Source organism: Odocoileus virginianus, chromosome 8 (assembly GCF_023699985.2).
Source record: "Odocoileus virginianus isolate 20LAN1187 ecotype Illinois chromosome 8, Ovbor_1.2, whole genome shotgun sequence".
Classification (NCBI taxonomy): domain Eukaryota; kingdom Metazoa; phylum Chordata; class Mammalia; order Artiodactyla; family Cervidae; genus Odocoileus; species Odocoileus virginianus.
In genome coordinates, this window is record NC_069681.1 from 34,935,829 (window position 1) to 34,963,560 (window position 27,732).

A 27,732-nucleotide genomic window follows, 5' to 3' on the forward strand; every position below is an offset into this window, starting at 1 on the left:
GTCCCCCAGTGACTTCAGTTCAGTCACTCCGTTGTGTCCGAATCTTTGCGACCCCATGGACTGCAGCACGCCAGGCTTCCCTGTCCATCACCAACTCCCAGAGTTTACGCAAACTCATGTCCATTGAGTCAGTGATGCCATCCAACCATCTCATCCTCTGTCGTCCCCTTCTCCTCCTGCCTTCAATCTTTCCCGGCATCAGGGTCTTTTCCAATGAGTCAGTTCTTTGCACCAGGTGGCCAGAGTATTGGGTCTTCAGCTTCAGCATCAGTCCTTCCAGTTAATATTTAGGACTGATTTCCTTTAGGACGGACTGGTTGGATCTCCTTGCAGTCTAAGGGACTCTCAAGAGTCTTCTCCAACACCACAGTTCAAAGGCATAAATTCTTCAGCACTTAGCCTTCTTTATGGTCCAACTCTCATATCCATACATGACTACTGGAAAAACCATAGCCTTGACTAGACAGACCTTGGTTGACAAAGCAATGTCTCTGCTTTTTAATATGCTGTCTAGGTTGGTCATAGCTTTCCCTCCAAGGAGCAAGCATCTTTTAATTTCATGGCTGCAGTCACCATCTGCAGTGATTTTCTAGTCATTTGTTCCCTGGGCAAGTGTCACATGTCCTAAATGCTCTTAAAAGAGGACATATAATTTGGAATGTTTGCAGCGAGTCCCATTAAGCTTATCCTCAGCCATCTCCTGTGGTTGGGTCAGCCCCAGTTTTGAGACGGCTAAGGGAATCTTGGTCTTGAAAGGAACTCCTCCCCCCGTCTTTGTGTTCCAAAGTGCGACCGTGCTGCAGAACTCCTGGGGGAGAGTAGCTGTCCCACTGTTGAGTCTACACCAGCACCACGAGTTCTGGGGTGTTGGATTGCTTTCCATTGCTGCATACGAGCCGTGAACATAACCAAGTTTTTGGATCATAATATTTGGTCTTTATGTAGAACAAATTGTGTAAAACTAAGACGTGTATAATTTTGTGTATACTTCTTAACCTGTATTTTTCATGTTGCTTAAATGTTACTATGACTTGTAATGAGTTTCATTCAGTTCGGTTTTACTTCACCATTCTCTGTGTTGGACATCAGAATAGTTTCCTAATTATTGTAATTACTGAAAATCTAAGAGACCGTTTTAGGAAGCAGATTACTCGAACAAGCCATCAGTATCTTTGTGGCCAAAAAGGGTTTCTTACACTGATACACAAATTGGCATGCATGTGCGCCCTTGGGATCTTACTGTGTCACTGGGTATTATTGGTATTTCAATTTTTTAAAAGTGATTTTAAGTGAAGGTATATCATGTACCGCTTTATTTGTATCTTTTTTTCCTCTCTCCTGGGATGCTGAACACATTCTAACTTTTTAATTATCTATGAAGTTTTGAGTGTTGGAATTGTGATTTTCATAATTTTTATGAATTCTTCATGTTATACTATAATTAGCTCACTGATAGCTTGTACCACTAATTTGTTACGACTTGAGGTTGTCTATGAAAACTAGGGCTTTGTTCATTGCTTGGTTTTGCAGATTTTTTTTAAATTTAGAGAAAATGACATTGACTTACTGCTGTTTCTTGTTTTGTCTCTTCCCAGATATTCTCTAAGTGGTGGAGGAACTTCATCCCATTGAAATCCCTTTGGCATTTGGGGTTTTGTTTTTCCTTTTATTTTTTTCCTTCTTCACCCTCTTCCTTTTCAAAACTCAACGAGAGCCTTTGCTGACTCCGCTGAAGAGGCGCACCATCGGGGGGCTGTTCCCGCCGCAGGGTCGCCTGTCCAGGGCCCCATGGCCCTTCCCTGCTGGCCTGGGGCCTGATAGACTCCGGATGGGGTGGGGGAAGGCCAGCTCCTCCAAGCGATTATTTTATTATTCTCGTTTTTAATTTTAACCATAGTGCACATATCAAGGAAAAGTGTCTTTGAAAACAAAAATAAACCCTGAAATGTATATCTGGGATTATGATAAGGCGACTGAAGAAATGAAACCTCAGGTATCCTGCTTTACATTGATAAGCACCCCGCCCCTCCCCGCCCCCCACCCCAGGAGATGGAGAAATCGCTCTGGTGGATCAGTGTACAGACTTGTAAATAGCGTCATTTTTACGGAAAACCCTTTTGGCGTGCATAGGAATCACTGTGTACACATCGGCCAAGTGCTTCTGTAGATACCGTCAGTGGAGTAAATATTTGACAGGCCATAACTTGAGTCTATTGCCTTGCCTTTATTACATGTAAATTTTGAATTATGTGACCAGTGATTTGGGTTTTATTTTGTATCTGCAGGGTTTGCCATTAATAATAATTAAATGCCCCTCTTCGGGAACACTCCCTCTGTTTGTACCTCAGCAAATGCGGATTTTTTTTTTTCCTCCTGCGTGCCCTACGACCCCTTCGGTACACTTAGAAGTTGATTTTCCTGTTTTCATTGATGGTACTATTTCTTAGTGTTTTAAATGGAAACATATCGCGCCTCATGAAGCTTTAAATTATTATTTCAAGTTTCTCCCCGATGAAGCGTCCTCGTCTCACTTTCGCTGGAGTCGTGCCCGGCCCGTGTCCCGCGCCAGCCGGCCCGTCCTCCCAGTAGGGTTTTCTGTTGCACCTTGTAGTGAAACCTGCGTATCATCTTTCGAAACCTCATGTCTGAATGCTTTCACAAATAAATTTTATAACAGGATTTTTGCATACTCTCCTTGGAACGTGACTCTTTAAGAGGGGGCAGTGTGCCTGCCATGTGTGGGGGGTGTGTGTGTGTGAGTGGTGTGTGCGCGCACGTGCGCGCACTGATGAGGCTCCAGGAAGAAGTGCCCATGTTCAAGTTGCAGAAATGTCCAGGTCAGCTCCCTATGCAACTTTTAAAAACGGTCCCCTGAAGAGATGCGTGACTACTGCTGGCTGGTAAAACTGTTCCGTCTTCCGAGTCATTTGCTTTCTTCCTTAAAGGAGTGGATGTCCACCAGTTGGTTAGCCAGGTGTTTCTGTACTTTTCTCAGCCTGTGGCAGGGGTCTCTGGGGCGGAAAGTTGAGTTCTTGCCGTGATTCTTGACCGATCTGAGTTACGTGTGACATTCTTGTGTATTTGTTGATACAAATCATAGTCCACTCTTGCTGGAGTAGCAGTTCTTGACGTGGAATCCAAGGCTTTTTGGAAGGAGGGAAGTTACTGTGTAAACTTGAGGACAGGTCAGTTATCTGCAGGCCCAGTGGCCTGGAAGTCACCGGGAGAGGCCGCTGAGGGGTGCTTCTTGTTCATTTGGTAGTGGAACGGAGCTAGTTTCTAAAACTCTAAAATTGTCGTGATTTGTTAAATTAAAAGTAGATTTGGGTTGTTAATTTCCGTAAAGGATACATTTTGGTTAGGAGACATAGAACCAAATTGCGAATCGTCCTTGTGCAAATATGTTAAACTGGAAGAATTGAGAGTATTTCGTTTTGTGTTTTGGAGAGTGTTATGAGGGGTCTGTCTCTTCCCCCACGTGAGGCATAAGCCACAGTTGAGTTTCGTCTGCGGCTGGAGAGAAGCATCAGAGGACAGAGCCGTGTTCCCCCAGGGGTGTGCCGCTCAGCTATCTCGAGAGCCCCGTCACAGCAGCTTTCTGACCTCGGGTTCTTCAGACCCGCATACAGACAGTGGTTTCAAGACCAGACACTGATGTGAGTGATGGTGACGCTGACCGGGTAGATGGGGCTTGGCAAGGTGGTGTGACCGGTTAGCAGACAACCAGTTAGCAGTCACTGGTGGACAGCAACGCACATCTCCCAGGTCAAAAGGCCAACTGCTCTGGGGTTTGGTTGGAAATGTCTTCTGTTGATGGGCTTCTCAGGGTGTGGGGAAGCCATGTTTTGACCGGCTTTGGAAAGTGGGTTCACTTCCCCTCTTTGCTTTCTGTAGGCAGAGTGTCTTGTTGAGTCAAGGGGGGCTAGCGTTGGTCCATGTCAGGTTGTTTGTTAAAAGACCAGGGATCAGAGCTCCAGCAGGACCCCCTCGGGCCTGTGAACGGCAGGTGGTGGTCAGCCAGACCCGTGAGCTCAGCACCTGTGCATGACCACCACACTGGAGCGTCTGGCTGGTGACCCCCAGCGGCCTGTCCACCCACACACACTGCAGATGGCAGGGGTGCCCACACGGAAGCACAGCCGGCCTTTTGGAAGTGGAGGCGGTGGGCCAATCGTGGCTGGTGGCTTACACTTTGCAAAGTTGTGTCTTCTGCGCGGGCTGCACCATCGTGGTCTGGGGGCCTTGGGGTCATCTCGCTGTAACCAAGTGCCACCCACCTTCCCAGTCTGACGGTTTTGTTCAACGGGTCTTTTGAAGCGTTTCGTTGGGTTCTTTATGCGGCATTTTGTACCTTCCTTTTGGCAAAACATGCGGTCTATTTATAAGCATTTTTATATTTTTCCTTCCTTAAAAAAACATGGCTTCTGTATTTCTGCTATAAAATAATGGCAATAACGGGGGAGTGCTGCTGCAAGGCGTGTTCTTAAGCACAGGGCTTGTATCGTGCGAGGGTCAATAAAGTTCACAGAAACAAACTGTTTTTGGAATTGTGTCTTGTGTGCAGAGGGTATAGACAATGTTTGTGTTGTGGGCCCCCCCAACCCCAGGTTTACATGTGTGAGGCGGTGGGGGCCGTGGGAGACAAGTGATGCAGGTGGAGCCCTCAGGACTGAGGTCAGCACCCACCCCAGCGGTCTGTCACCCCTTCCACCACCCAGGGAGACGGCCCCCACCAGACACCCAATCCACCAGGACCTTGTCCTTCCAGCCTCCAAACTGTTAAGACAGATCTTGGTTTTCCTGCTTGTTTTTTAAGAAATGTGTTTTATACGCCACCCTATCGATGGTATGTTTGTTGACAGCAGCCTGAATGGGCTGAGGTGGAGGGTGTCCCTGAAGCTTCGTGTTTCCAGCAGCTCGGGGGTGGTCTGAGTCACCCCCGTGATCTGGACTTGGGTTCTCTTTGACATCACAGAGGGACACAGGTAGGTGTGAACAGAAGACTGACCTAGAAGACTTCTCCTCCCCAAGCCTCGCAGAGGTGAGTGACTGGGTAGGCTTCTGGAGATGCTTGCTGACTCCATCGCAGCTGTTCGGGGACTGGGGTCAAACGGGTACTGGTCCCCCCATCTCACCCTCAGCCCTAAGTCTTCCAGAGCCTCTGACAGGTCTCTTGGAAATATTCTGCTTCCCAAGTTGGGAGAAGCAGATGAAACTTACCAGATTCCAAGTTTCTCCAAATACGCTGTCTTCGCAAGTGGTTGTCTTCACCCCTTCATCCCCGCTCCCTGTGACCAGCTGCCTCCCCAACCCACCAGCCCGAGAGGCAGTTAAAAGACACGAGACAAGGTTGGTTGGTTTGCCTTAAAACTTGAGTGTGCTGGATTGTGGCGTGAGGTATTTTTTTTTTTTATTCCCTTTTGTTAGTACTTAAAACCATCTGTACAGATTGTAAGGCAAGTGATTCACACATCTCAAGTTCCTCCTCCATTTGTGTGTTTCCACGTACGCCGGTCACAGCCCCCCCAGTCGGGCTCATCCCGTTGGTGTCTTAGGTGAGGGCCCCCCCACGGCAGTGTGGGGTGCTGGAAGGGAACCGTGGGTGGATGGGTCGCCCCCCCACAGGGGCTCAACAGTATCAAGGGAATAGCAGCCACCTGATTCCCCACGGAGATAGGCAAACGGATTCTGACTGGTGGCCCCAGCGGTCACTGGAACCCTGTTCCCTGTGTCGTCCGACTATCAAGGATGTGCAATGTCACATGTCCGTCCATACCCCAGGCCTGGGGGTGGTGAGTACAAAAAGGAGGAAAGAATGGTTTGTGAAGACAGGCACGATATATATATATACTACTATTGAGTGTGCAGTTCCAAACCACAGTTGCAGGAGGATACAGGTATGATTGTGGGGGACTACGCACCACGACCCGGGGCCCCCACACCCACAGGAAGCGCAGACACGCCCCAACACAGCACAGATGGCCCTGGCCACTGACATAACACGTTCTCATGCTTGTGAAACAGCGAAACACCACGGCTTACTACCCTCCCATCAACACAGCACTCGGTACACTCGACAGTCCAGAGAGCTTCTCTCAACAGAGAACAACCCGCCACACCTCGTAAATAGCCATCATCACTTCAACAATTTGGTCAACCTACGCCAAGAAGTAGGTCTGGGAACCAGCGTTTCCCTGGAGCCCGAAGCCCCCAGTGGGATACAAGGATGCTGCAAATTGCTCGTTTTATCAAAGAAGTAAAATCCTACTAGTGTCCTATCATTATAAAAGTAGAAAGACTGGGGTGGGGGAGGACCCAAATCTGAAAATGATCTCATTTGCTTATTAAGACTGTGCCATGTGTATTGCAAACACTGGAAAATCCATTTTGTAAAATGCAGCAGCCTAGAAATCAAAAACCCCCCCGAGTTTTAAGAAAAAAACAAAACGTTTGCCCTGTCTTTTGGTTGAACAGATGTGTTGGTACTGCTTTAAGGTGCAGCCGTGGAGGAAAAAAAATGTCATTTGGCACCATCTCCATGACAGTGTTTTAATACTGGCACGAGCTGGAGAGAGGCCACCGAGGGGACGACGGCCAGAACGCCGCCCGCACCGGAGGTGGCGGGGTGCAGCCCGTGCAGATGCGAGATTACCAGCCGAAAAGACAAGGTTTAAAAATGGTCCTGTGGGGACAGGTGAGAGTTGCTGCAAAACCATGTGTTTTTTGGTTTGTTTTCCAGACAGGTGTTAATTTTACTAGGCTTCATTAATACAGGAGAGAGAGAATGCCTTCCGAGAGTCACCACGGCTGAAGCAATCCACACGTGTGTCCCCGCCATCAATACACGTGAGATTCCTTGTGACTCAGGGCGTGGGCACGTGAGGCCGAGCTGGTGGCACTTCGGATCACCTCCATCCATCTGGGAGAAGAAAGAGAAATAACTGTCAGGGCCTGCTTCTTATAAACCCGTGGCTCTGAAAGGTGCTTGCTTTGTTACAGCTCCTGATCGTTGGTAGTTGTTACAAAGCCACACAGTCTGACCCAACACTGCCTGCTGGATAATTATTTTAGCAGAAGAGATTGTAAATGAACTCCTAGCTCCCAGATAAATCAAGGCTGGGGAGGCACTAAGGGTTCCTCCTGAGGAACCCACTTTGAGAACCACTGACCTGGGCACACTCACCCTGTAGAAATGCCCGAGGTGGGGCTACAGCGCCCATTCCTCCTCAGGACAATGGGTGGGGCCTCATCCTGCTTATCGGGAATTCCTACATTCACGTATTTGCAGTATAACCAGTGGGTTGAGGAGGGGCCGCTGCTCAGCACACCCATCCCCCCCAAACAACAAAGCCTCCTCCGGTCTGAAACGTCAGCAGTGCCCGATGGGGAAAACTCAGGGTGGTGAGCCCAGCTTCCTGCCTCTGTGGAGCTTAGAGGGCTTAAGAAAAAGAAAGCGAAGTCGCTGAGTCGTGTCCGACTCTGCGACTCCATGGAGCCTACCAGGCTCCTCTATCCACGGGATTTTCCAGGCAGGAGTACTGGAGTGGGTAGCCATTCCCTTCTCCACGATCTTCCCCACCCAGGGATCGAACCCGGGTCTCCTGCATTGCAGGCAGACGCTTTACCAGCTGAGCCACCACGGAAGACATTCCCTAATCCCACGCTTCTACTGCTGCCAGGCTACATTACCCTTGCCATAGCAGCGACAGCATCTCAGTTTCCCAACCCAGAATCACATTTGAGGACTGCTGACCCCCAGGCTCACTTTTAGGCAGTGTGGCTTAGGGGCCACTGTTCTGGGATGTCTCTGGCACCTTCAATCCTGGTTTTAAACCTCTGTGCTCTTTGCAGCAAGCTAACTTCACCAGGGCTCGTGGCAGTAGGGCCAGGAGAGAAACTTGCCCCTAATAGGGGTGGTTCAGCACTGACGACTACTTTCACAGCCTGCCCCACGACGTAAGACCCAGAACTTGTACTTGAATGTGGGCAAATGAGCTAGACTGGCTCCTTTAGTTCTATCTCTTGGCTAAAAGGAAGACCACAGCCCCTGGATCTCTATACCATGGAGCCAGTCTCATTGATCAGGTAACTCTCAGAGGCACTGGAATTTATTATTTTTCCTTCCTCGTGTTGTCTTTTGACCTGAAACTTAGCCTTTAGGCTATAGGACTAAGCTACTGCAGCCGTCAAGTGAAAAACACAAGTTCGAGATCAAAAAGTGTGCCATGCCTAGTGTGGGAACTAGCGTCCAGGTTAAGGGCTGATATCCCAGGAAAACAGGTGGATCCTTCCATTTTAAGCAAGCGGCAGGGTTAGAACGACAGGCCCATTCTGGAAGGAAGCAGACGTCCAGGCTGCAGGGAGCTGCTGCCAGGATGGCCTCTGCTCACTCGCTTGGGAGGCAGCCCACGGCTCAGAGAAGAGCGTCCTTTCTCCGCAGGCGCCAGGGCACACTTACCTCTCGAACGTGTACTCGCTCTCGGCCCTGAAGTAGTACACGTGGGACTTGAAATGCAGCTTGAACACGTAGTCTTTGTGGATGTCCTCGGCCTCTGAGGGGATAGTGAGTGAGTAGCCGAGCAGAGGCAGGCTGGCAAGGGGGTGATTGTCCTGGAGAGAGGGCACAGAGCAGAGGGGGTGAGGCGGCTGCAGGCGTGGAGCCTGCAGCTCTCACCCCACCGCGGTCAGTCTTAGCTGAGAGGTCCTAGCCTGGATGGATTAGCTGGACACCACCGTGTCGGCCCCCTGTGAGAGCCATCCTCCCTCCCTCGTCCAGCCCGCAGACAGATGGCCCTTTTCAAGGTGGAAGCCAGCCTTCAGCAAATAGGCAAACGCCAGCCTCCACTTGGACCTGAGGGGTCTCTGATGGCTGTGCCTTTGCATGGCCTGGCTGGGTGGCTCAAGTTCTACATCCTTCCAGAGGAAAGCTGCCTGTCTCCTAAGAACAGAGGGAGCTGGGGGAGGGCCCTTCAGCACCCACCCCAGCCACCTACCTGGTGTGATTTGTAGAAGAAGAGGCAGAAGTTCGTGAAGACCACCCACAGCTTCTGCCACCCGTTGCTGTTTTTGAATTTCCTCAGCAGGTTCCCAGACAGCTGATTCTGGAAGACAGGGAGGCCTGGAAGGAGCAGAGGTGGGGGCGCCCCCGCTCTGGATCCACAGGCGGGGCTGTGACCCTGTGAACGGGCTTCCTGAGGACGACTTACGAAAACGACCTTTCTCCCTGGTAGGGGGCGAAACCCTCGGAGAGTGACTGTGTGAACCTGGGTTAACTTTCCTGTCTCTGGTTGAATGATGTCCTCCAATAATATCTTGAAGCCCTAACTCCCCTCTCCGGTACTTCCCACTGGGACCTTACTTCCTGTAATATGGTCATCAGATGTAAAATGAGGAGGAAACCATCCTGGAGATAAAGGTGGGCCTGTGTCCACTACAGCTGACATCCTCATAAGGAGGAGAAGACGGTGCCTGTGTGGACTGAGACTGCCTCAAGTGATGTCTACAACCCCAAAAACGCCAAGGCTGGCACTCAACTACAGAAGCCGGGGAGGTGAGGAAGCTTCCTGCCACACAGACTTCAAAGGGAGCCTGCACCCCTAGCCACACTGATGTCCTGACCTCCAGGACAAACCTGTTGGCGGTGCTTGTTATGGCATCTCTGAGAAAGGACCGGTCCCTGTCCATTCTAAGCTCTCGGGAGCCCCACACCAGCCAGCAGCTCCCGAGCGCCACCTGGTGGCCGTGGCTGGAACATTTCAGCGCGGTGCCTCCCGGCCCAGTCCTGGGCCTGCTCAGCACTGGTGGGGCCAGGCATTCCTGAACTCAAATCACTGCACTCCCAGGCGAGCCCTCCCTCCAAAGGCCCCGTGTCACCTCTCAGAGCCCCCCGAGAAAGGCACCTCCACGACTCTGACGAGCCAGCAGCTCCTTGCCAGGAAGACTCAACGAAAAGAGAAGTAGACAGTGATGATTGCACAGCCTTGTTATCACCGCCACTAAATCGTTCACTTCAAAATGGTGAAATGGGCAAACTCGCCAAAATAAAAAATATATATACAATTATACCTGTCTACTGTACTCTCTCCCTCTGGGGCTTTTCTGTATTTACTCTAACAGGCACTCTTAATTAACGCCCTCATAGGGGCGTTAGGAAGAGTTTAAATGGCTCTGACAACAGGTTGCCTGCAGTCTGATGGGGAAACAGGGTGTTAGGCTGAGAGAAGGAAGGAAGCAGAGCTGTCGCCTGTGGCCAGGGGCGCCGCAGACTGTGTGCCATCACCCCTTCTGGCTGCCGCTCACCCACTGGCGAGAATTTCAGCAGGTGAAAGCGGCAACCAAGTGGTGCTTTGATGCTTCTGCAACAGCGTTAAGATTGCGTGCAAGCCTCCCTGTGGAGGAAGGAGATTAGCACATTTTCCTTTCCTTATGCTGCTTATTTTTTTATACTGAATCCAATAACTTCCTCCAGACCGAGTCCAAAAAAACCTTTCTCTTGGCTGCGGTTGTCTTTGGAACCGCAACCTTAAAACCACTCTGGCCCAGGGCTCACTCCCACGGGCTGCAGCCCTCAGCAGATTCTTCCTCCAAGGATCACACAGCAAGTATTTGGATCTCTATAGTAACCACTCAAAAATGGAAACCCCCGTTCTTCGCTGACGGGCTAGAACCAGGCAGGAGGCTGTGGTCACCACGTACTGACCAGCTCTGCCACTCAGCCGACGCTGCGCACACGGGGCTTCTTCACAAGGCTGACTCACCCAGAGGGCTGTGTCTGGGCGGCGTCCTCTGTGCCTCCAGGGATTAAAGAGGCGTTTCTTACCGAATTCTCTACGGCCCTGACTACACGTTGTGAAGGTGAGCATAAAGTGAGGCAGAGGATCTCTCCTGCACGGCAAGGCCCTTCCCCCTGGTCTCGCCTGGACAGCAGATCTGATCAAGTGTCTCTTCAGGGAAGATCACTGGGTCTTCTTCCCTGTTCCCTCCTTGCTGGAAACATCCCTGTTCCCTGGAGGAAATCTCTGGCTGGCAAGCTCTGCCAACAGATGCGGTCGAAGTGTGAAGGGAGGGAGGGAGGAGGATGGGTATTTTCTTGGGAAGAGAGCCCCCTCCTCTCCGGGGGGCGGTGAGGCCAGGGGTGGGCGGTGGTGGTTCACTGATAGCCCAGCCCATCCAAAGGCCAGGGACAGCGGGCACAGAGTCCCCCGAGTATGTTTTGAGAAGGAAGCATGGGTTTTAAAACATTATCCGTAGCAGGGAAACTCAGTAAAAGCACTTGTCTGGAACTGACAGTCCCTGCCAGAGAATCATCTCAGACAACCCTATCCATCAAGATAGGCGGCTTCCCTGGTGGCTCCGTCTGAAATGCGGCAGACCCCTGGGTTCGATCCCTGGGTTGGAAGAATCCCCTGGAGGAGGACCTGGCAACCCGCTCCAGTATTCTTGCCTGGAGAATCCCCATGGACAGAGGAGCCTGGCGGGCTGCAGTCCACAGGGTTGCGCAGAGTCAGACATGATTGAGCAACTAAGCACGTCCATCATGAAACCTTAGGCACAGTCCCAGTACTGTTGGTTCAAAAAGTAAATGAACTGCTCTTCTTGGCTCACCCATCTCTTATGTGACATCTTTTGGACCAGGCGTACCTGGAGATCCAGAACTTGTCAGGTTTTAGAAAGATCACCCAGTGCCTCTCCTCCCTAGCACCCCAGGCAGCGGAGTCTGGGGCCACAGCACAGAATCTGATTCTTCAGCAAAACAGGGGCGCCCACAAGTTAACAGCCTCCTGATGCAAATGGGCTTTGTCGGTAATTTAGTGGTTTTAGAACGTCCTGGGCTTTGCGTTTTCTGAAAGGTTAGGGATTATGAATCTGGACTGGGGGATGCTTAGAGAATGAGGTTTGGAGAGTTATGGAAGGTTCCTGGCCCCAGCCACGCGGGAAAGCAGGCTTCTCGCATGTTCTCCCATGAACGACACCTGCTAAAGCCCTGGCTGGCCCCAGCTTTCTGACCACACCACCTCCCTGCACCGATTCAGGGAAGGTGGGAGGCTCCAGGGTGCCGCCAGCACAAGGCTTGGGTGACCCAGCCCCGACTTCCCGGTGCCGACACGCAAAAAAACTGCACGGACCGTCTGTGCCCTACGACTGACTCCACAAGAGAAGAGGCCCCGGGGAGCAAGAGAAAACCATCAGCGTGCAGACAGCCTGGGGGTGGACGGAGGCGCAGCCCGGCGGTTCCGCAGCCGCCTGGTCGCAGCCCCGCGCGCATGCGCAGAAGGCCCCGCCCCGCCCCTACCTCCACGGCCACGCTGAAGTCCACCATGGACACGCTGGTGTTGCGGTGCCAACAGACGTGCACCATGGTGTTGCCGCGGTGCGGGGCCTGGCGCTCCAGCGAGGTGCGCGACGCGCTGAGGTCGTCCTCCGACTCCTGGTCACCCGCCGCCTCCTCGGGGGACTCTGCGGGGGTGGGGGGGGACGCGAGAGGGGAGCGTCCGTCTCTGCCCTCCATAAAGTGCAGGACGGCCTTTCCTGCACTTTCGGCTCCCCGGGGGGTGCCTAAGGCATTGCAAAGACGGGGAGGGCCTAGGCACCCCCTGGGCAGGAAGTCACCTATAGGGCTTGGGTCAAGGGGTCCCGCCAGCCCCTCGGCCGGGAACCCCTCGTAGTATTTTCTCCACCCCCCAGATGCGGACAAGCAGCAGGGCTGGCCCAGAAAAGGGGATTTCTCTGCTCGCTCCTAACTGTTCAGTTCCTGGATGTTTAACTTAAAACACAAACGTAGACTGTGATCATGAGGCGCACCGGTAAGGCGATATTCAGTGCCTAGGATGCCCTCCGAGAGCCGCAGCGGTCCCTCCCCGTCTTGGCTAATCCCTCCGGGGCCCTGGGGCACCTACTGTTGTCGGGGGGGCTGCTGGCCAGGAACTCGGGGGCGGGGCCGCTGCTTTTCTCAGCCAAGTCGATGGCCATCTGTATGTCCTCCACCCACTTGTCCATCTCCGGCCGAGAACTGGAGGAGAGATGACGTCAGGTTTTTTTTCAGGCCACGGGGAGGTGGGGGTGGGGACAAAGAGGGTACCCAGCTCGAAGGTCAGGCTCCTCGAGTTACCTGGCGGCCACCACGATGGACTGGCGCTGGCCCCGCAGGGTCAGGCAGTGGGGGATGCCCCACTCCTCTTCACTTTCCTCCATCTGTAGGGCGAGTGTGGTCGTAAGTTATGGCCACGCAGGGGGCAGGCCACACTTTGTGAGTTTTCCGTTTCACTGAACTGGCTACAGCCCCCAGGGACCAAGTCGGAAAAATCCCAATCCGGAGGGTAAATGCAAACTGAAAATGCACTGTCTTTTTCTCAGCAGAGCCGTAGACGTCCCTCTCCCTGACCACTGAGGAGCGTCTAGGGGATAAGCCAGGGAAAGAATCCTACGGACACTGGCTCCTTGTCTGCCTTGCCCACCAAGGCTCACAGAATGTGGACACCCATCTACGGGACATTTTGGGGAGAAAGATGGTTTCCTGGTCTTTATCTCCGTGGGTGGTGCAGACACAGCCTGTCAGGGCCTTGGGGCCAGGCATCAGGCAGTAAGAGGCACGTCTACACCCACAGCAGCTTGCCTCTGCACCTGACTCCAGAAGGAACGGGGCGTGCATCCCACCTGCAGGAGGAGTGCTGTCCCAGGGCCTGTCCAGGGCAGCCCTAGCAAAGCCCCAGGTTTTTTCACGGAGCCCGTGATGCTCTCAATTCCTCATCAAGTCCCTCCATCCCTTCCTTCCTTGTGAGGTCACTGGCTCCTAGCCCAGAGGACCAGGTTCCCCAGGCCAGGCCCCAGGCGCATACTCACGGTCATGCCATAGAGCGGGAGCTGCCCATGGACTTTAAATTGATTCGAGGCTGTCAGCCCCCGGCTCGTGTACAGCAAGACGTCGTTGAACTAGAGGAATGAGGACAAGAGCAGCTGAGACGAATGGGCCCCATATGAAACCAACAAGGGCAGAAACGACTGATATATTTTCAGAATGCTGTGTGAAAATCCGTGGACCTCAACATCTCCAGTCTGAGCAGCTCTGACTGCTCTTCCTGCCTCCCATGTATGCCCGCTCTGGGGTGGCTGACGCCCAGCCCCGTGCCCCTTGCCAGTTCAACAGGCCCACGTGTCACCGATCGTGGTGAGGACAGACAGCCCTGCTCTCACCACTTACCAGGAAGAACATGCGCTGCTGGAGCCCCTTCCCGGAGAGCTTGCTGAGGCTGCCCAGGCGGATGAATTCCTGCAGAGAAAAAACACACCCATGAGTTGGCTCGGAGCCTGCAAACCCGTGTCCGCGCAGATTCAACAGCCATGTGAGATGCTTCCACCCACCGCGGTACCTTTCACGCTAAAAATTGTAGCGATCACAGCCCCTGTTTACTGAATGCCCAGTTGTGCTGCCTCTCAGCACCTCCCCTTCCCAGCAACCTGCAAGGCCGAGGCTAACTTCAGCTCCAGTACCAGACGGGGAGCCGGCGGTCAGAGGTCTACGGGCAGCTTCATACTGAGACCTGTCACTGTACACTCTGCCCCCAGTTCCTGCAGGCTTCCGCTGCAAGGACCCAGGACCCAGGAGGGATATAATGGGGCAACAGGGGACCAAGGATGAGAGATACGCCATAGGCGACAACTGAGTAGAGGGATCTTCTTCACCACTAAAACACTGGTTATCGAAAACTAGTAACTGTGTTCTAGAATTAAAGAGTCACAAGCAAGGTAGAACAAAGATCCTGCAAGCTGCAACTAAGACCTGGCTCAGCTAAATAAATCAGTAAAAAATAAAAAATATTAAAAACTAAACACCCCCGCCCAAACCCCTGTGAAACAGGAGAAAAAGAAAAGGCCCCTAATATCCTTAAGCTCAATCGGCTTCCTTCTGGAACAAACTTCACAATGTCCAGGCCTCTGAGGTCTAACCAGATGAACCCCCACTGCACTCCTGGAAGGACTCTTTGGGCACACAATGCCTAGGGCAGAAAACACGCCGGGGCCTGGCTCAGGCCAGACTGTGCTGGGGTCTTTTGCCCTGGAAGAAATCCTGTTTCCAGGGCGTGACACCTCACGTTTCCAGGACGGGACATCTCAGCCTGACCCCAGCAAGAGGGTAGCAGGATTATGCCTGGAAGCTGTCTGAGGAATTAGACTGCAGGGAGCGCGAACATCAGCTGTAAATCTCAGTTTTTCAAATTCCCCATGTAGACCAACCTACTGGAGCTGTCTTTCCACTCATCAGGTTATTTCGATGATTTTAAAAATAAAATCAACTAGCCTCGGTGTGTGGAACAGCCCACCTTAGAACCTGGCCCTCTGAGGGCCTCGTATCCCTCTTTCCCATTTCCGTCAGGGTTGACTTGAAACACTGAGGGGCCATGAAGCTGGTTGATCCACAAAAGAACATAGAGATAAAGGCAGGTCCTGCTGTGTGTACCCAGCACCCCAGTTCTGACTTCAGCTTCATCAATGATGATTTATTAGCACACGGTGTGTGCCTAGCATGTGCTGGCTGCTTATATTAGGTCCATGCACAAGCCTGTAAACTCATCCCCGTTTTTCAGATAAGGAAACTGAGGAGCAAAATGAATTAAGGAACTTGCCCACACCTGGTCAGCTGGTGGGTGATGGAGCCCCACATATGGGGAGACAATTTGGCGCCCTGTACAATGCTGTAGTGTGCAAGTGAACGTGAAAGTCGCTCAGTTGTGTCCGATTCTTTGCAACCCCATGAACCATACAGTCCATGGAATCCTCCAGGCCAGAATACTGGAGTGGGTAGCCTTCCCCTTCTCCAGGGGATCTTCCCAACCCAGGGATCGAACCCAGGTCTCCTGCACTGCGGGCAGATTCTTTACCAGCTGAGCCCCCTGGGAAGCCTGCTGTGCTGCGTACTCAGTTACATTATACTAAGTGTATATGTAGTCTTTTCAAATGAATGGAGGTGGGAGAAGAGAAAGGTAACATATTTACTATGTATCTCATTTGATCCAAATAACCTTCTTGGACCTTTGCATAGGAATCAAATGTTAGTTTTAGAAATCAATCCAGCTGTTGGGTTTGTTGCCAATTACCCGTGTCCAGTATTTCTGAGTTACCTTGATGAATTTCTGTGCTCCAAGGTTCTAATTGGTTGGCTCTGAGGAAATTTACTTTAAAGGGAAAATGATAAGTCATGTTCAGTCAGTCATGATTGATATTCCTCTCAGCTGGCCAATTAATAATACCTGCTCTGACCCTGGCCATAGATTTAAATGTTCTTTTGGAGTCACTCAAACTCAATCTGAGTGATGAGCTATGTCTCAATCAAAAACTTAACCTCTCGTCTACCAAAAGGAAAACTCCCGCAACTGTGGGCTGGATCCATATGATTAACACCAGGCTGTGGTCATTTGGAGAAAGGAATGGCAACCCACTCCAGTATTCTTGCCTGGAGAATCCCATGGATAGAGGAGCCTGGCAGGCTACAGTCCATAGAGTTGCACTGAGTGACTAATACGAACACACAACCTATGACAGAGAGAGTATGGTCCCCATGTTACAGAATGAAAGGAACACTCCAGGAGGCGAGACAGCCCAGTTCTGCTGGAGCCAGAAAGTGAACCCAGGGCCCCCTACTCCAATCCACTGCTCTTTTCACAGCACCGTGGAAACGATTTCTCAAAAGAAGAAGTTCCATACAGATGCTCTGTTTGCCGTGTAGAATATAATATGTTAAATATTTTATAACATCCGAAGTTAAGAGAAAATTATACTGATTCAGCAAGGCTTTAAAGGCTTCTGCATGGATGGGTGAACACGGGTTGTGATGTGCTGAGTCCTGGCAGAATTTTCTCACCAGTAGAGCTGAAGTCAAGTCCCAGCTTTAATTTCCAGCTGACAGTTACCACATAACTCTTCTGAAGTTTTATACCCGATACTCTGCTCAGCTTTGTAATTAGGCTTCCCAACAGAAAGACCCAATACCCAAAAAGATGAGGGATATTTGCCTGAAGTTTAAGGCAGGTATATGACAGATCAAAGAAGCTAAAATAAAATGCCCTTCTGAACCTGGGTTAGGTGTAGTTTGAGACAGGGGAGCTGGTAGAGAAAGTTCCCATATAGAGATTTGATGAGATGGAGCTACTATTTTTAATTCCTGGTCAATGACTATTTCCTAGGAAGAGAGTTGGAAAGAGGCAGGCTACCCTGTATGTTTAAAATGCCCATTGTCCTGGAGGGAGCATGTTTGATGTTGAGGTCCTTTACTGTGAATGACCTACCTGTCATGTGCATGGAGAAAGTGGAAGTGTTAACTCCTTATGACTCCATGGATGGTATCCGTCCATGGAGTTCTCCAAGAATACTGGAGTGGGTTGTCATTCCCTTCTCCAGGGGATCTTCCCAACCCAGGGATCAAACCCGGGTCTCCTGCATTGCAGGAGGATTCTTTACTGCCTGAGCCACCGGGGAAGCCCCATCGGGAAGTAAAGGTTAAATAGCATAAGTGAATGTGTATCTCTCCCAGAACAGTGTTCTGGCTACAGTTTTAATTTCTAACTTTCCCACTTACATGGGAATTTATAGCACACTTCCGTGCACTAACTTCTCTGCTTTCTATTGCCCCTTCACTCAATTTTTTTTTGGGGGGGGGGGCCACCACAAGGCACGTGGGATCTTATAACCCCTGGACCACCAGGGAAGTCCTTTACCCAATTCTTTAAAAAATTTTTTCCTTTTCTTCCATCTTCATTTACCTAATTTTTTTTTTTAAACAAGCAATCTCAAAGCCTCTCAGAATATGATGGGGAAAAAGTAAATAAGCATATCAATAAGGGGAAAAAGCAGAATATGAAGTCAAAGGATTCATCTATCTTCTTCTGACCCAAAATTTCTGAATTGCCACTGTAATATTCAAGGCATTTCCCCAGCTGTCTCCCCAGGTGGGGAAGATAGCCACTTCAGGAGCGTATTTTAATTTTGGGGTGTCCATATTCAAAACGCTCCAATGAAAGTCACTGCAAGTCTTTCTTGGGGCTTCCCAGGTGGCGCTAGTGGTCAAGAGTCCAGCTGCCAATGCAGGAGACATAAGAGACACGGGTTTGATCCCTGGGTGGGGAAGATCCCCTGGAGGAGGACGTGGCAACCCACTCCAGTATTCATGCCTGGAGAATCCCATGGACAGGAGCCTGGTGGGCTGTAGTCCATGGGGTTGCAAAGAGTCAGACACGACTAAAGTGACTTAGCACACACAGTCTTTCTGGTTTCACCTCCAGAGTGTGCAGAGAGAACTTACCCTTCCTGGGATCACAAGATTGTCAACGCCAATCAAATCTTTCTTGAGTTCATGCAACTTCTGGAAATTCTCCATCTTGATCATCGTACCGTGAAGCTGGGCCACCATTTCCGTGATCTCTGCCAAAGCAGCTGAGGAGGGAAACAGACACAAAAACTGCAGCATTCATGGCTGACAAGGGTCATTTCCCCCTACATCTTGAAGCTTAATTCTCCAGGGTAATATCCTCTGGTGGCTGAACTATGTTAGAAGCCTTTCTTCTAGGGAAGATACCGCTATTTCTCAATAATGCTATTTCTCAATAATAAAAACTGAGTGATGTACTTTATGTATTGATTTGCATGCTTTAAGTTTCCCGCAAACCATCTTGAAAACATCAATGCCCCCTTCATAGCTCGGTGGTGGACAGCTGTCCTTCAGTTAGAATTATTTGCTGGCATAAAGGGGCAGCAGCGAGGGGCTAAGAGTGCCTGGAATTTTGTCCCCAGGACAGAGATTTTTCTCCCTTCCTGATTAGCTGGAAAGAACAGAGCAGAGTGAGCAAAGAGGTCACAGAAAAATCCTGGGTGAAGAGATCTTTCTGGCAAAGGGTCTAACTGATAGTGTTAATACTTTTGGGCAACAAACATTCCAGCATGTCCTGGTTTTTCCTTCTGCACTCATTTATAGTGTTTACCAAGATGGCTGCAAAGAAAACTGCAACTAAATTTTCCAATATTGGGCACATCTCCCCTACACCTATGGGCTCTCAGGGTTGGGGCCTTGAGGGTCAGGCACAGACTGAGCCTTAGAGGAGGAGGAGGATTCTGCCAGGGAAAGGGCCAGGAGGTGGTGGTGGGGCGTCCAAGCGGAAGGAATACAATATGCCAAGGCCTGAGGCCGCATGGTTTGTTTTAAAGACAGCTATCTAAAGCAAGTCAAAACCACATCTCGAGCCATTTCTGTTCCCGTTGCATGAACTACCAATGTCTTCATTGGTGGTGGTATTGGTGGTTTAGTCACTAAGTCTTGTCCGACTCTTGCAACCCTACGGACTGTAGTCCGCCAGGCTCCTCTGTCCATGGGATTCTCCAGGCAGGAATACTGGAGTGGGTTGCCATTTCCTTCTCCAGGGGATCTTCCTGACCCAGGGATTGAACCCAGGTCTCCTGCACTGCAGGAAGATTCTTTACCAACTGAGTTACCAGGGAACAATGTCTTCATTACTCTACCAAATCTTCCCTTGGGTTGCCTTTCTAAAAACCAAGATTAAGTTTACATGCTTTAGACAAGAGACACAGATCCTGACATACTAATGCGTGTGCAAAGTCTTGTAATCGGTCAAGAACCACCTGGGGAGGGAGCACTGTGTACAGACTGGCTGAAGAGTGGCCTGGCCCCAAGAGCTACAAGCCCCCAAGAGCTACAAGCCCAGGCCAGGGAGTGCAGACAGTAACAGGCCACAAACAACATGAGAAGAGGAGGTAAGTTCAAAAAGACGATGCGTGTTACAGTGGGAAAAGCATGGTCTAGAGTGTCAACTCCCATCTTTGGCCAGCTGAGCGACACTCATAAATCCTTTACCCCCTCTGAAGCCTCTGTTTTCTTACCTATAAAATGAGATAACAACCCTTGTCTCATGGGGTTGTTAAAGAAGTAAAGGTGTTAATGTTAGAAAGATACCTGGCACAGTACCCGGCCCAGGTGCTGAGGGAGGGACAGTGAATAATATCATCATCATTAGCTGGTAGGGAAGGATGGTCACGAATGTGGGTTCTGGGTTTAGGTTACAAGTCATTTACTTTGCAGCTGTGTGACTCTGGGAAGGTTTCTTAACCTCTCTGGTCTCAGCGGTCCCCATATGTAAAATGAGCTCACCACTATCTTGTAGGCATCTCTCGAAGACTGAAAGCTGATACACCTGAAATGCTCAGTGTGGTGACCTCATGAATGCCCTGCAGCAACGAGCAGTAGTGTTTATTACCAGCCGTTTCTGGTGGCCCACCCAAGGGGAAAGTGATGAGCTTCTACCATGTAGGTGAATGGAAGCTTTTTGGAAGGGACTCTCAGTGGAGCTTCTCCAGGGTTCTTTGCACTAAACCACCCAGGATGGAAGGAGAAAACGCAGGCAAGAGGATGGAGAAGAGAAGCGAGTCATTACTGCCTTCTTGACAGGGCAGACCAAGAGGGAACAAGAAATATCAGACCAGGTCCTACAGAGCGTGTCTGCCCGGCTTGGGACACAATCCCAGACACCTCCGCCTCCCCGCCCCCAACACACACCCCCACTCACCTCGGCAGTCTCTGAAGTCGGTGTGGCTGGGCGGGTAGTGTTTGCACAGCCGCTCCAGGACCTGCTTGTAGTGCATGAGGCGGTGCAGCGGGCGCAGGAGGAAGGTGTTGAGCGGCAAGTAGCACACCTTCTGCAGCTCGAAGTCTCGGCACAAGCCCTCCAGCCGCCGGGAGCCCCGGATGCCCGTCTCCAGCGCCTCCAGCGCTTCGCTGTGCTTCCACAAGTGCGCCGCCAGTTGCTGGTGGGGGAGAGGCGGGAGGGGGCGGGGCCGGGGAGAGGGGCGGAGTCTGGCTCAGCCACGTGGTCGGCCCCAGCTCGACTCTCCCCAGGCATCACCTTTGCTTTCATTATGTCATCCCACTTGTTTAATCTCATGCTTTTACTATTTCACTATTTAAGTTCTCAGGATGACATTAAAAAGCTCTATAAAAGCATAGAGCAGTTTAAAATACACAGGGATCATAAAATATTTGAGATGTATATGGAACACTAGAGATGTAAGTGTCCTTTTAAAACAAGACTGGTGAAACTCAGGGGAAGTAAATGAATGGGAGTGCCTTCAGGGGGCTTGGGGTTTTCTCCTAAATGTAAAAAAAAAAACACAACAAAAAAATTCCAAAGAGGCCAGGGCCACTCAATAAACGTCACATAGTGAAAAGTACACATTTCTGTTTGGCTCCCTCCCCTTCGCTCATGTAATAACTGAGCATCTGCCGTGAGACACCTCTCTGCTGGATTCTGGGGAGCAGAGTGGATGGGAATGACAAGCCTTGGTCCTTCTCTACTGGGGTCTGACCGAGATCCTGTGTTTGGGCAAACTTTTGCCAGGCTCCTGAACCTTCTCCCAGTCCTGGCTGTACACTTCCGTGTACCATTCAGTTTTAGAATCCTGTTATAAGTCAGTTCAACCAGAACCCTCCACCCTTGACACTGGCGGTCTCCATCTGCCACTGCCCACCAGGGGATGTCTTCACCTAAGAATCCTATTAGGTTGGTTCAGCTAGAATTCCCCCACAACCCTGATGTTTCCTCCGAGTACTTTTACACCCTCTGAGCCTGGCCCTGATCCTTGGCTGGAGATCCCCACTGCACTGACGGCTGAACGCACTCTCTCCCCCACTGTAAAGCTCTCCTGTAGTGTCCCCGCATCTACTGCAAAGGTCCTGAACCAAGTCTGCTCTACCATCCTTAACGACTGCTGCTGTATGAATATTGTTTTCGTTTAACTGGTAGGGATGGAGACAGCTGCAGGGTGAGAAGCCTGATAGAGCATTCCAGAAGGGATTAACTTCTCATGGCAGCTATTGTCCTTGTCTTCCCCCTCATTCCCAGAAGCAGGCTCACTATCTGTGTGCCGACTCCCAGAACATCTAGGTTCCCAATCCTGCCATTTCCATTCCCATACCCCACAAAGAGCTGGAAATCCAGGAGTCCAGACATCAACTGCCCCCCGCCTACTACAACTGAGGCTGCCCCCCAATCCTCTCACCCCAGGATGGTGCTGCCACCTGCTAGTGAAGACAGAAAAACTGGGAGAAGATTCCAGTCCTTCGCCAAGACTTACCAATTCTACCTCCTGCAGACAGCAAGCCTGTTCCTGGCGTCACCCAGTGGTCACTGCCCTTGTTCTGGTCACTGCCAGGGTGTCTCCATCGGGGTCTCTGCCTCTACTTCTGCCCCCGACTTTCAAGTGCCCCCAAAAGGAATTTCCACCAATGCAGTCGAGCACATTGCCTCTTGCTTGAGATATGCCAAGAACTCCCACCATCTCAGGACAACCTCCAGAGTCCTCGGCAGGGTGCATGGAGCCCTGATCAGTGATCTCTCCTGCCCCCCGATTGTGGCTTCCTGCTACTCACTCCGGGCACCTACTGAACAACCTGCACTTGAATGTGCCGGACTCTGGCACCCAGAGCCATGGCACAGGGCACCCTGCTCCTGAGGGCCCCCCTCAGGCTCAGCTCTGAGGCTTTCCCTGCTCTCCAGGCTGAGTGAGTGACTCCTCCTCCTCCTGGACCTCCTGTCCCCCTTAGCTGTTATCACATGGTCTCCCTGTTGAGTTTATTTGGTGATTTAAAAGATATAGATATATAGATTCATGCATGCTGTGCTGATCTGCTTCATTCGTGTCCGACTCCTTGCGATCCCATGGACTGTAGCCTGCCAGGCTCCTCCATCCATGAGATTCTCCAGGCAAGAATACTAGAGTGAGTTGCCATTTCCTCCTCCAGGGGATCTTCCCAACCCAGGGATCAAAACTGCGTCTCCTGCATTGCAGGTGGATTCTTCACCGCTGAGCCACCAGGGAAGCCCCATATAGATTCACAGAAATTGCAAAGACAAGTCCAGAGGGTCTTACGCACCCTTTCCCTGGCCTCCCCTCCTGCTCACATCTTGTCTAACTACAGCACTGGAGCCCAACCAGGACGCTGACACTGGGACAGTCCAGCGTTTATTTGGATTCAGCCAGTTATACACACCCTCACTTGTGTGTGTGCATGTCAGTGTGTGTGCATATTGTCAGTATGTGTGCATCGAGGTGCATGAATGTAGCTCTATGCAGTGTTCGCACACGTGCAATCCCTTTTTTTGAGAGTGTCCATCCTGTCACTACATACTCAGGGCCCAAAACACACAGTCGGCACCTCCAGGAGGCCTGCTGCCCGCCTGCAGTAATGAGTAGACGAACCACTGCAGGCATCCCGCTCAGGCAGGGGTCTTTCAAGGCTCTGAGTGCCTGGGGAGGTGGGTGCAAGGTCCCTGGAGCACAGAGGAGAATATGAACGATGGGGTAGAGTGGGTGGAGGGGTAAGGGACCTGGCAAAACTGTCCAGGGAAGGCTTTCGAGTTTGGACTGTATTCTCTAAACCAGAGACACAAGGCAGGTTTGGAGCCTCATCAGGGTGGCTGTGATGTAAATGGTGGCTGGGGAGGATAAGAGGTAGCTGGTGAGTCATGGGGAAGAGAACTTAGAGCCAGAGGGAGGGGAGCACTAGGAAATGAAGAAGGAGAGGGGGCAGGAGGTGACCAGGCCTGGGGGGGGGAAGGTCACAGGGGAAGAGTCAAGGTACAAGGTGAGGGCCTCCTCTGTAAGTGTGGATGGTGAAATGCTGATGCGGCCAGTAGAACATTTCAGCCCGGGTGAGAGATCACCACCTGGGTGCCTCTAACTTTTAGGTGGGATTGGAACCCTGGCCAGCTCGCTCATCCCGTGCGGAGGGTCTGGGGACAAAAGCCAGTGATGTCCCCAGCCCTGTTGAACATCTGCACGTGTGCAGGTGGACGCCGGGGTGGGGGGATGGGCAGGAAAGTGCAAGCTGGAGCCCGTGCAAAGCACTGGACAGAAGTGCCAACATTGGCACTTCTCTAGAACCTTCTGCTGCTCCCCTCCATGCTTTATAAAAATTTCCTATAACTGACAATAACAGCCACAATAAAAAATAAAAATAAAAGTAAAACCAATTTCTCTAAAACGCTGCCAGAGTCTGAGCCTCCCCATCTATTTTTATTTTGTTTGCACAGAGCTCCACGCCATAAATGCTTGTGGCGTTGGCACAGTAATTAAAATGCCAGCACAACTGAGGAAGCCAACTAAATGCAAAAATGCCAGCTCACTTGACGGAGGGGGAAGAATTGCCCTGGGTGGAAATCGGGGCTATTTTTAGGAGGTTTCAGATGCCAGGAGACCGGAGAGGAGCGTGGATGTCTAAGCAAGGGCCCCCTTCCGTGGGAGGGTCGCAAGGGGAGCTGGTAAACAGGGAGCACTCGGGGCTATCCCCGAGGGGGTGGGACACTTTCAAACCTCAACAATAACTGTAACTCTACCAGTGCTTTCGACATTATAGGCTCCCAGCTAGTATGGATGGATGGTAGATATAGACAGACAGAAGGATGGTTGGAGGGACTGAAATGGTGACGGGACAAGCAACCTGCCTTCTTTAGCGGGTAGATTTCGCCTGCAATGCCTAGGAAATCCCACGGACAGAGGTGGCAGAGTCAGACACGACTCAGCGAAGCGATTAAACAACAACAACAAGCTTAGCTATTAGTTAAGGTTGTCAGACAGGCTTTGGAGGTTGAGATACAGGAAGATTGCTTTAAAATGTTAAATATAAACGTATTCAGGCTTCCTTGGTTGCTCAGACAGTAAAGAATCACCTGTAATTCAGGACACCCAGGTTTGATCCCTGGGTTGGGAAGATCCCCTGGAGAAGGAATGAATGTTGTTGTTCACTCAGTCGTGTCTGACCCGCGGACGCAGTCTTTGCGACCCCATGGACTGCAGCACTCCAGGATTCCCTGTCCTTCACTATCTCCTGGAGCATGCTCAAACTCATGTCCATTGAGTCGGTGATGCCATCCAACCATCTCATCCTCTGTCTCCCCCTTCTCCTCCTGTCCTCAATCTTTCCCAGCATCACAGTCTTTCCCAGTGAGTCAGTTCTTCGCATCAAGTAGCCAAAGCATCGGAGCTTCAACTTCAGCATCAGTCCTTCCAATGCATATTCAGGGTTGATTTGGCTACATACCCCAGTATTCTTGCCTGGAGAATTCCATGGACAGAGGAGCCTGGCGGGCTACAGTTCATGGGGTTGCAAAGAGTCAGACACAACTGAGTGACTAACACACACACACACACACACACACAGACATATTCATATTTGAAAGATAAACTGTGTGAGTTAAAACATTCCATTTTTAAAGGACTTACTAATGGATTCGAATGAAAGGCAAAAATGAAAATTTTAGACCTAAGGGGTGGGACAGATTTCAAACAAGAGGCAGACTACTGGTTCAGTCTGTCCCGACATTCTGGGAGACTTTCATTCTTTGGTGTCATTTAGATATCGCTTAATGGTCAAAAATATATTTACCTTATAAACTAACTGAAAGTCACAGAATTGCCTGGAATTCCTACATAGCTCTGAATCCAATATTTCTGTTGAAGAAGCCAAAACGACTACCAGTGAAATGCTCAGTCAACCAATGTTTTGTCTACACAGCCTTTTTCAAATGACTCATAGAAAATACCTGTTGTTCTGGTTACAAGACAGAGCTTTGGAAAAGTACTGAAAATGCCTTCCCCAGAATGACTGGATTTTCTTTTATGCCGCCAAATAAAATTATCCAGATGAGGCAGGAGTTCCCCCAAAGCTGTGCTATATGCAGATTCGAATCACAGGCGGGGATCACAGTCCGAGTTATCTTCCCAGGGGAGCCCCGCCCCCACCGCCCCTCCCCACCAGCAACTCACCTTCATCCCCTGAAAGTTCTTCAGCATCACATCTCCGATTCTTTGGTAATCTCCTCTGATGTGGGCATTCGAGCGGCCTTCCCTGGGAGCAAAGGGTTGGAAACCAAAGCGTTAGCAGTGAAAACATGACAGGATCAACGTGCAAGCCCCAGATGACAAACCATCAACCTTCACGTCTCCCTGTCCGCTAACCTAACTGTACTCTCCTTTTGGTGTGTGTCACAGGACATCAGCGCTAGGAGAGACTTCAAAATGACCCCACTACTTCTGCAGACAAAGAATTCCACTTTTGCTCTGAAAAGTAGCAGGGAAGAGCCACTTTGTGTTCACTTTAATCTGATCTCATTTTACATTTCTTTTTCCATCCACGCTTGGGTGATTTTCTCTGCGTTGGAACAACGAGGAGATGACTTGCAGGAACAAGCTCATGAAACTGATTTTTTCTCAAAGACTGGGACTAACAGACACTTGTAAGAAGCCAGGCTTAGCCTCAAAAATCAAGGTTTCTGCTCCCAAGAGTCCTTACCTGAAGCAGACAAAGGGCTATGTGAAAAGCCCTTGGCAAGAGAAAAATATAATTGAGGGAGTGCAGGAGACCCCCTGACGGAGGTGGGTATGTGAAGAACGACCCAAAAGAGAGTAGGATGGGGTCTCAGCTACTGAGATGGGTTAGGGTTCCCCCCAACATTGCTGGGTGACGAATGACAAAGATACGGGTGTTTTGAAAGGAGCATCTGGGTATATATTAATTTCCCTTTGGCTCTAGGCTGTATCCAGTATTGACAATCTAGGGGCTTAAACAGCAGTGAGTAAAGGAATATTAATAATGGCAGCTTCGGTTACTGAGCACTGATCAGTCACTGAATCCTCTCGGCAGCCTTGTGACCAGGTACCACCATCACCCCCTTTAAACAGCTAAATACCGAGGCACAAAGAAACGAAGCAACGTGTCTAATGTCAGTGATCACAAGGCTGGAGCTGGGACCCAAGCCCAGGAACCCAGCCTATACACTTCTAGCCACCATACCTGTGCATATCTGCCAATTAACCCGCTGAATCGCCCAGAGAAAATTAAAACATGATTTTTCAACAACGAACCTGGCTAATATCTTCAAACCAATTGTTCAGGATAGCCAGAAGCCAATTTAAGGAAAAGGGACAAACTAAAAATGAAAAAAAGGTAAAAAATCTGGGCAGGGAGGTGAGACGTGCTCAGGGTGGAATAAAATACCTGCAACCCGAGTGTGAAGTGAAGCCGCTCAGTTGTGTCCGACTCTCTGGGACCCCACGGACTGTAATCCACCAGGCTCCTCCATCCATGTAGTTTTCTAGGCAAGCGTACTGGAGTGGGTTGCCATTTCCTTATACCCACAGGCGCTGCTGCCCTCACCTCCAGCACCAGCAGGAATGACCCCCCTAATCTCGGCATTCAGAGCTTTCCAGGACTGCCGGCTCAACCTCTCACACCGCAAGGGTCTCAGGATGGGGAGAGGAGGGCAGGGAGGAAGGTACTGAATGAGGCTTTCCAGGTGGTGCTAGTGCTAAAGAACCCACCTGCCAATGGCCGAGATGTGAGAGATATGGGTTCGATCCCTGGGCTGGGAAGATCCCCTGGAGGAGGGCATGGCAACCCACTCCAGTGTTCCTGCCTGGAGCATCCAATGGACAGAGTAGCCTGGTGGACTGCAGTCCATGGGGTCACAAGAAGTCGGACTTGACTGAAGGGACTTAGCACGCAGGGGGCAGAAAAGTCTGAGCAGATAGAAACAGGAGGGCTGGTTCCTTTCCCAGCTGCCCTCTCCCCACAGCGAGCAGGGACAACACCATGTACTCCACCGTTTATAACTGAGCATAGACTCGGAAGTACATCACAGGAGAGACAAGCAACCAGACCCATCAGGGAATTAAAGCTTC

General features: G+C 50.8%; 2 protein-coding genes and 1 non-coding gene across 4 annotated transcripts in view; 1 reads left to right on the forward strand and 2 right to left on the reverse strand.

The window, feature by feature from the left end:
- STK24 (serine/threonine kinase 24) overlaps window positions 1-4,535 on the forward strand; it is a 91,069-nt gene extending 86,534 nt beyond the window's left edge. For both annotated transcript variants that reach the window (XM_070471490.1, XM_070471489.1), the window contains exon 11: window positions 1,596-4,535. In XM_070471490.1, the coding sequence (XP_070327591.1) occupies window positions 1,596-1,632 (37 nt within the window). In that variant the 3' untranslated portion in view covers window positions 1,633-4,535. The remainder of the gene's footprint in view (window positions 1-1,595) is intronic.
- Window positions 4,536-5,354: 819 nt separating this feature from the next.
- Window positions 5,355-27,732, reverse strand: part of FARP1 (FERM, ARH/RhoGEF and pleckstrin domain protein 1) — a 303,782-nt gene continuing 281,404 nt past the window's right edge. The window contains exons 17-27 of the mRNA XM_020902387.2: window positions 25,819-25,900; window positions 20,565-20,802; window positions 18,293-18,423; window positions 14,198-14,266; window positions 13,840-13,929; window positions 13,109-13,191; window positions 12,897-13,009; window positions 12,293-12,456; window positions 8,994-9,101; window positions 8,459-8,610; window positions 5,355-6,919 (exon numbers count right to left, since the gene is read on the reverse strand). Of these exons, the coding sequence (XP_020758046.2) occupies window positions 6,838-6,919; window positions 8,459-8,610; window positions 8,994-9,101; window positions 12,293-12,456; window positions 12,897-13,009; window positions 13,109-13,191; window positions 13,840-13,929; window positions 14,198-14,266; window positions 18,293-18,423; window positions 20,565-20,802; window positions 25,819-25,900 (1,312 nt within the window). The 3' untranslated portion in view covers window positions 5,355-6,837. The remainder of the gene's footprint in view (window positions 6,920-8,458; window positions 8,611-8,993; window positions 9,102-12,292; window positions 12,457-12,896; window positions 13,010-13,108; window positions 13,192-13,839; window positions 13,930-14,197; window positions 14,267-18,292; window positions 18,424-20,564; window positions 20,803-25,818; window positions 25,901-27,732) is intronic.
- On the reverse strand, window positions 7,572-7,643 carry TRNAC-GCA (transfer RNA cysteine (anticodon GCA)). The gene has a single exon. It is a non-coding gene; the product is annotated as a tRNA-Cys (tRNA).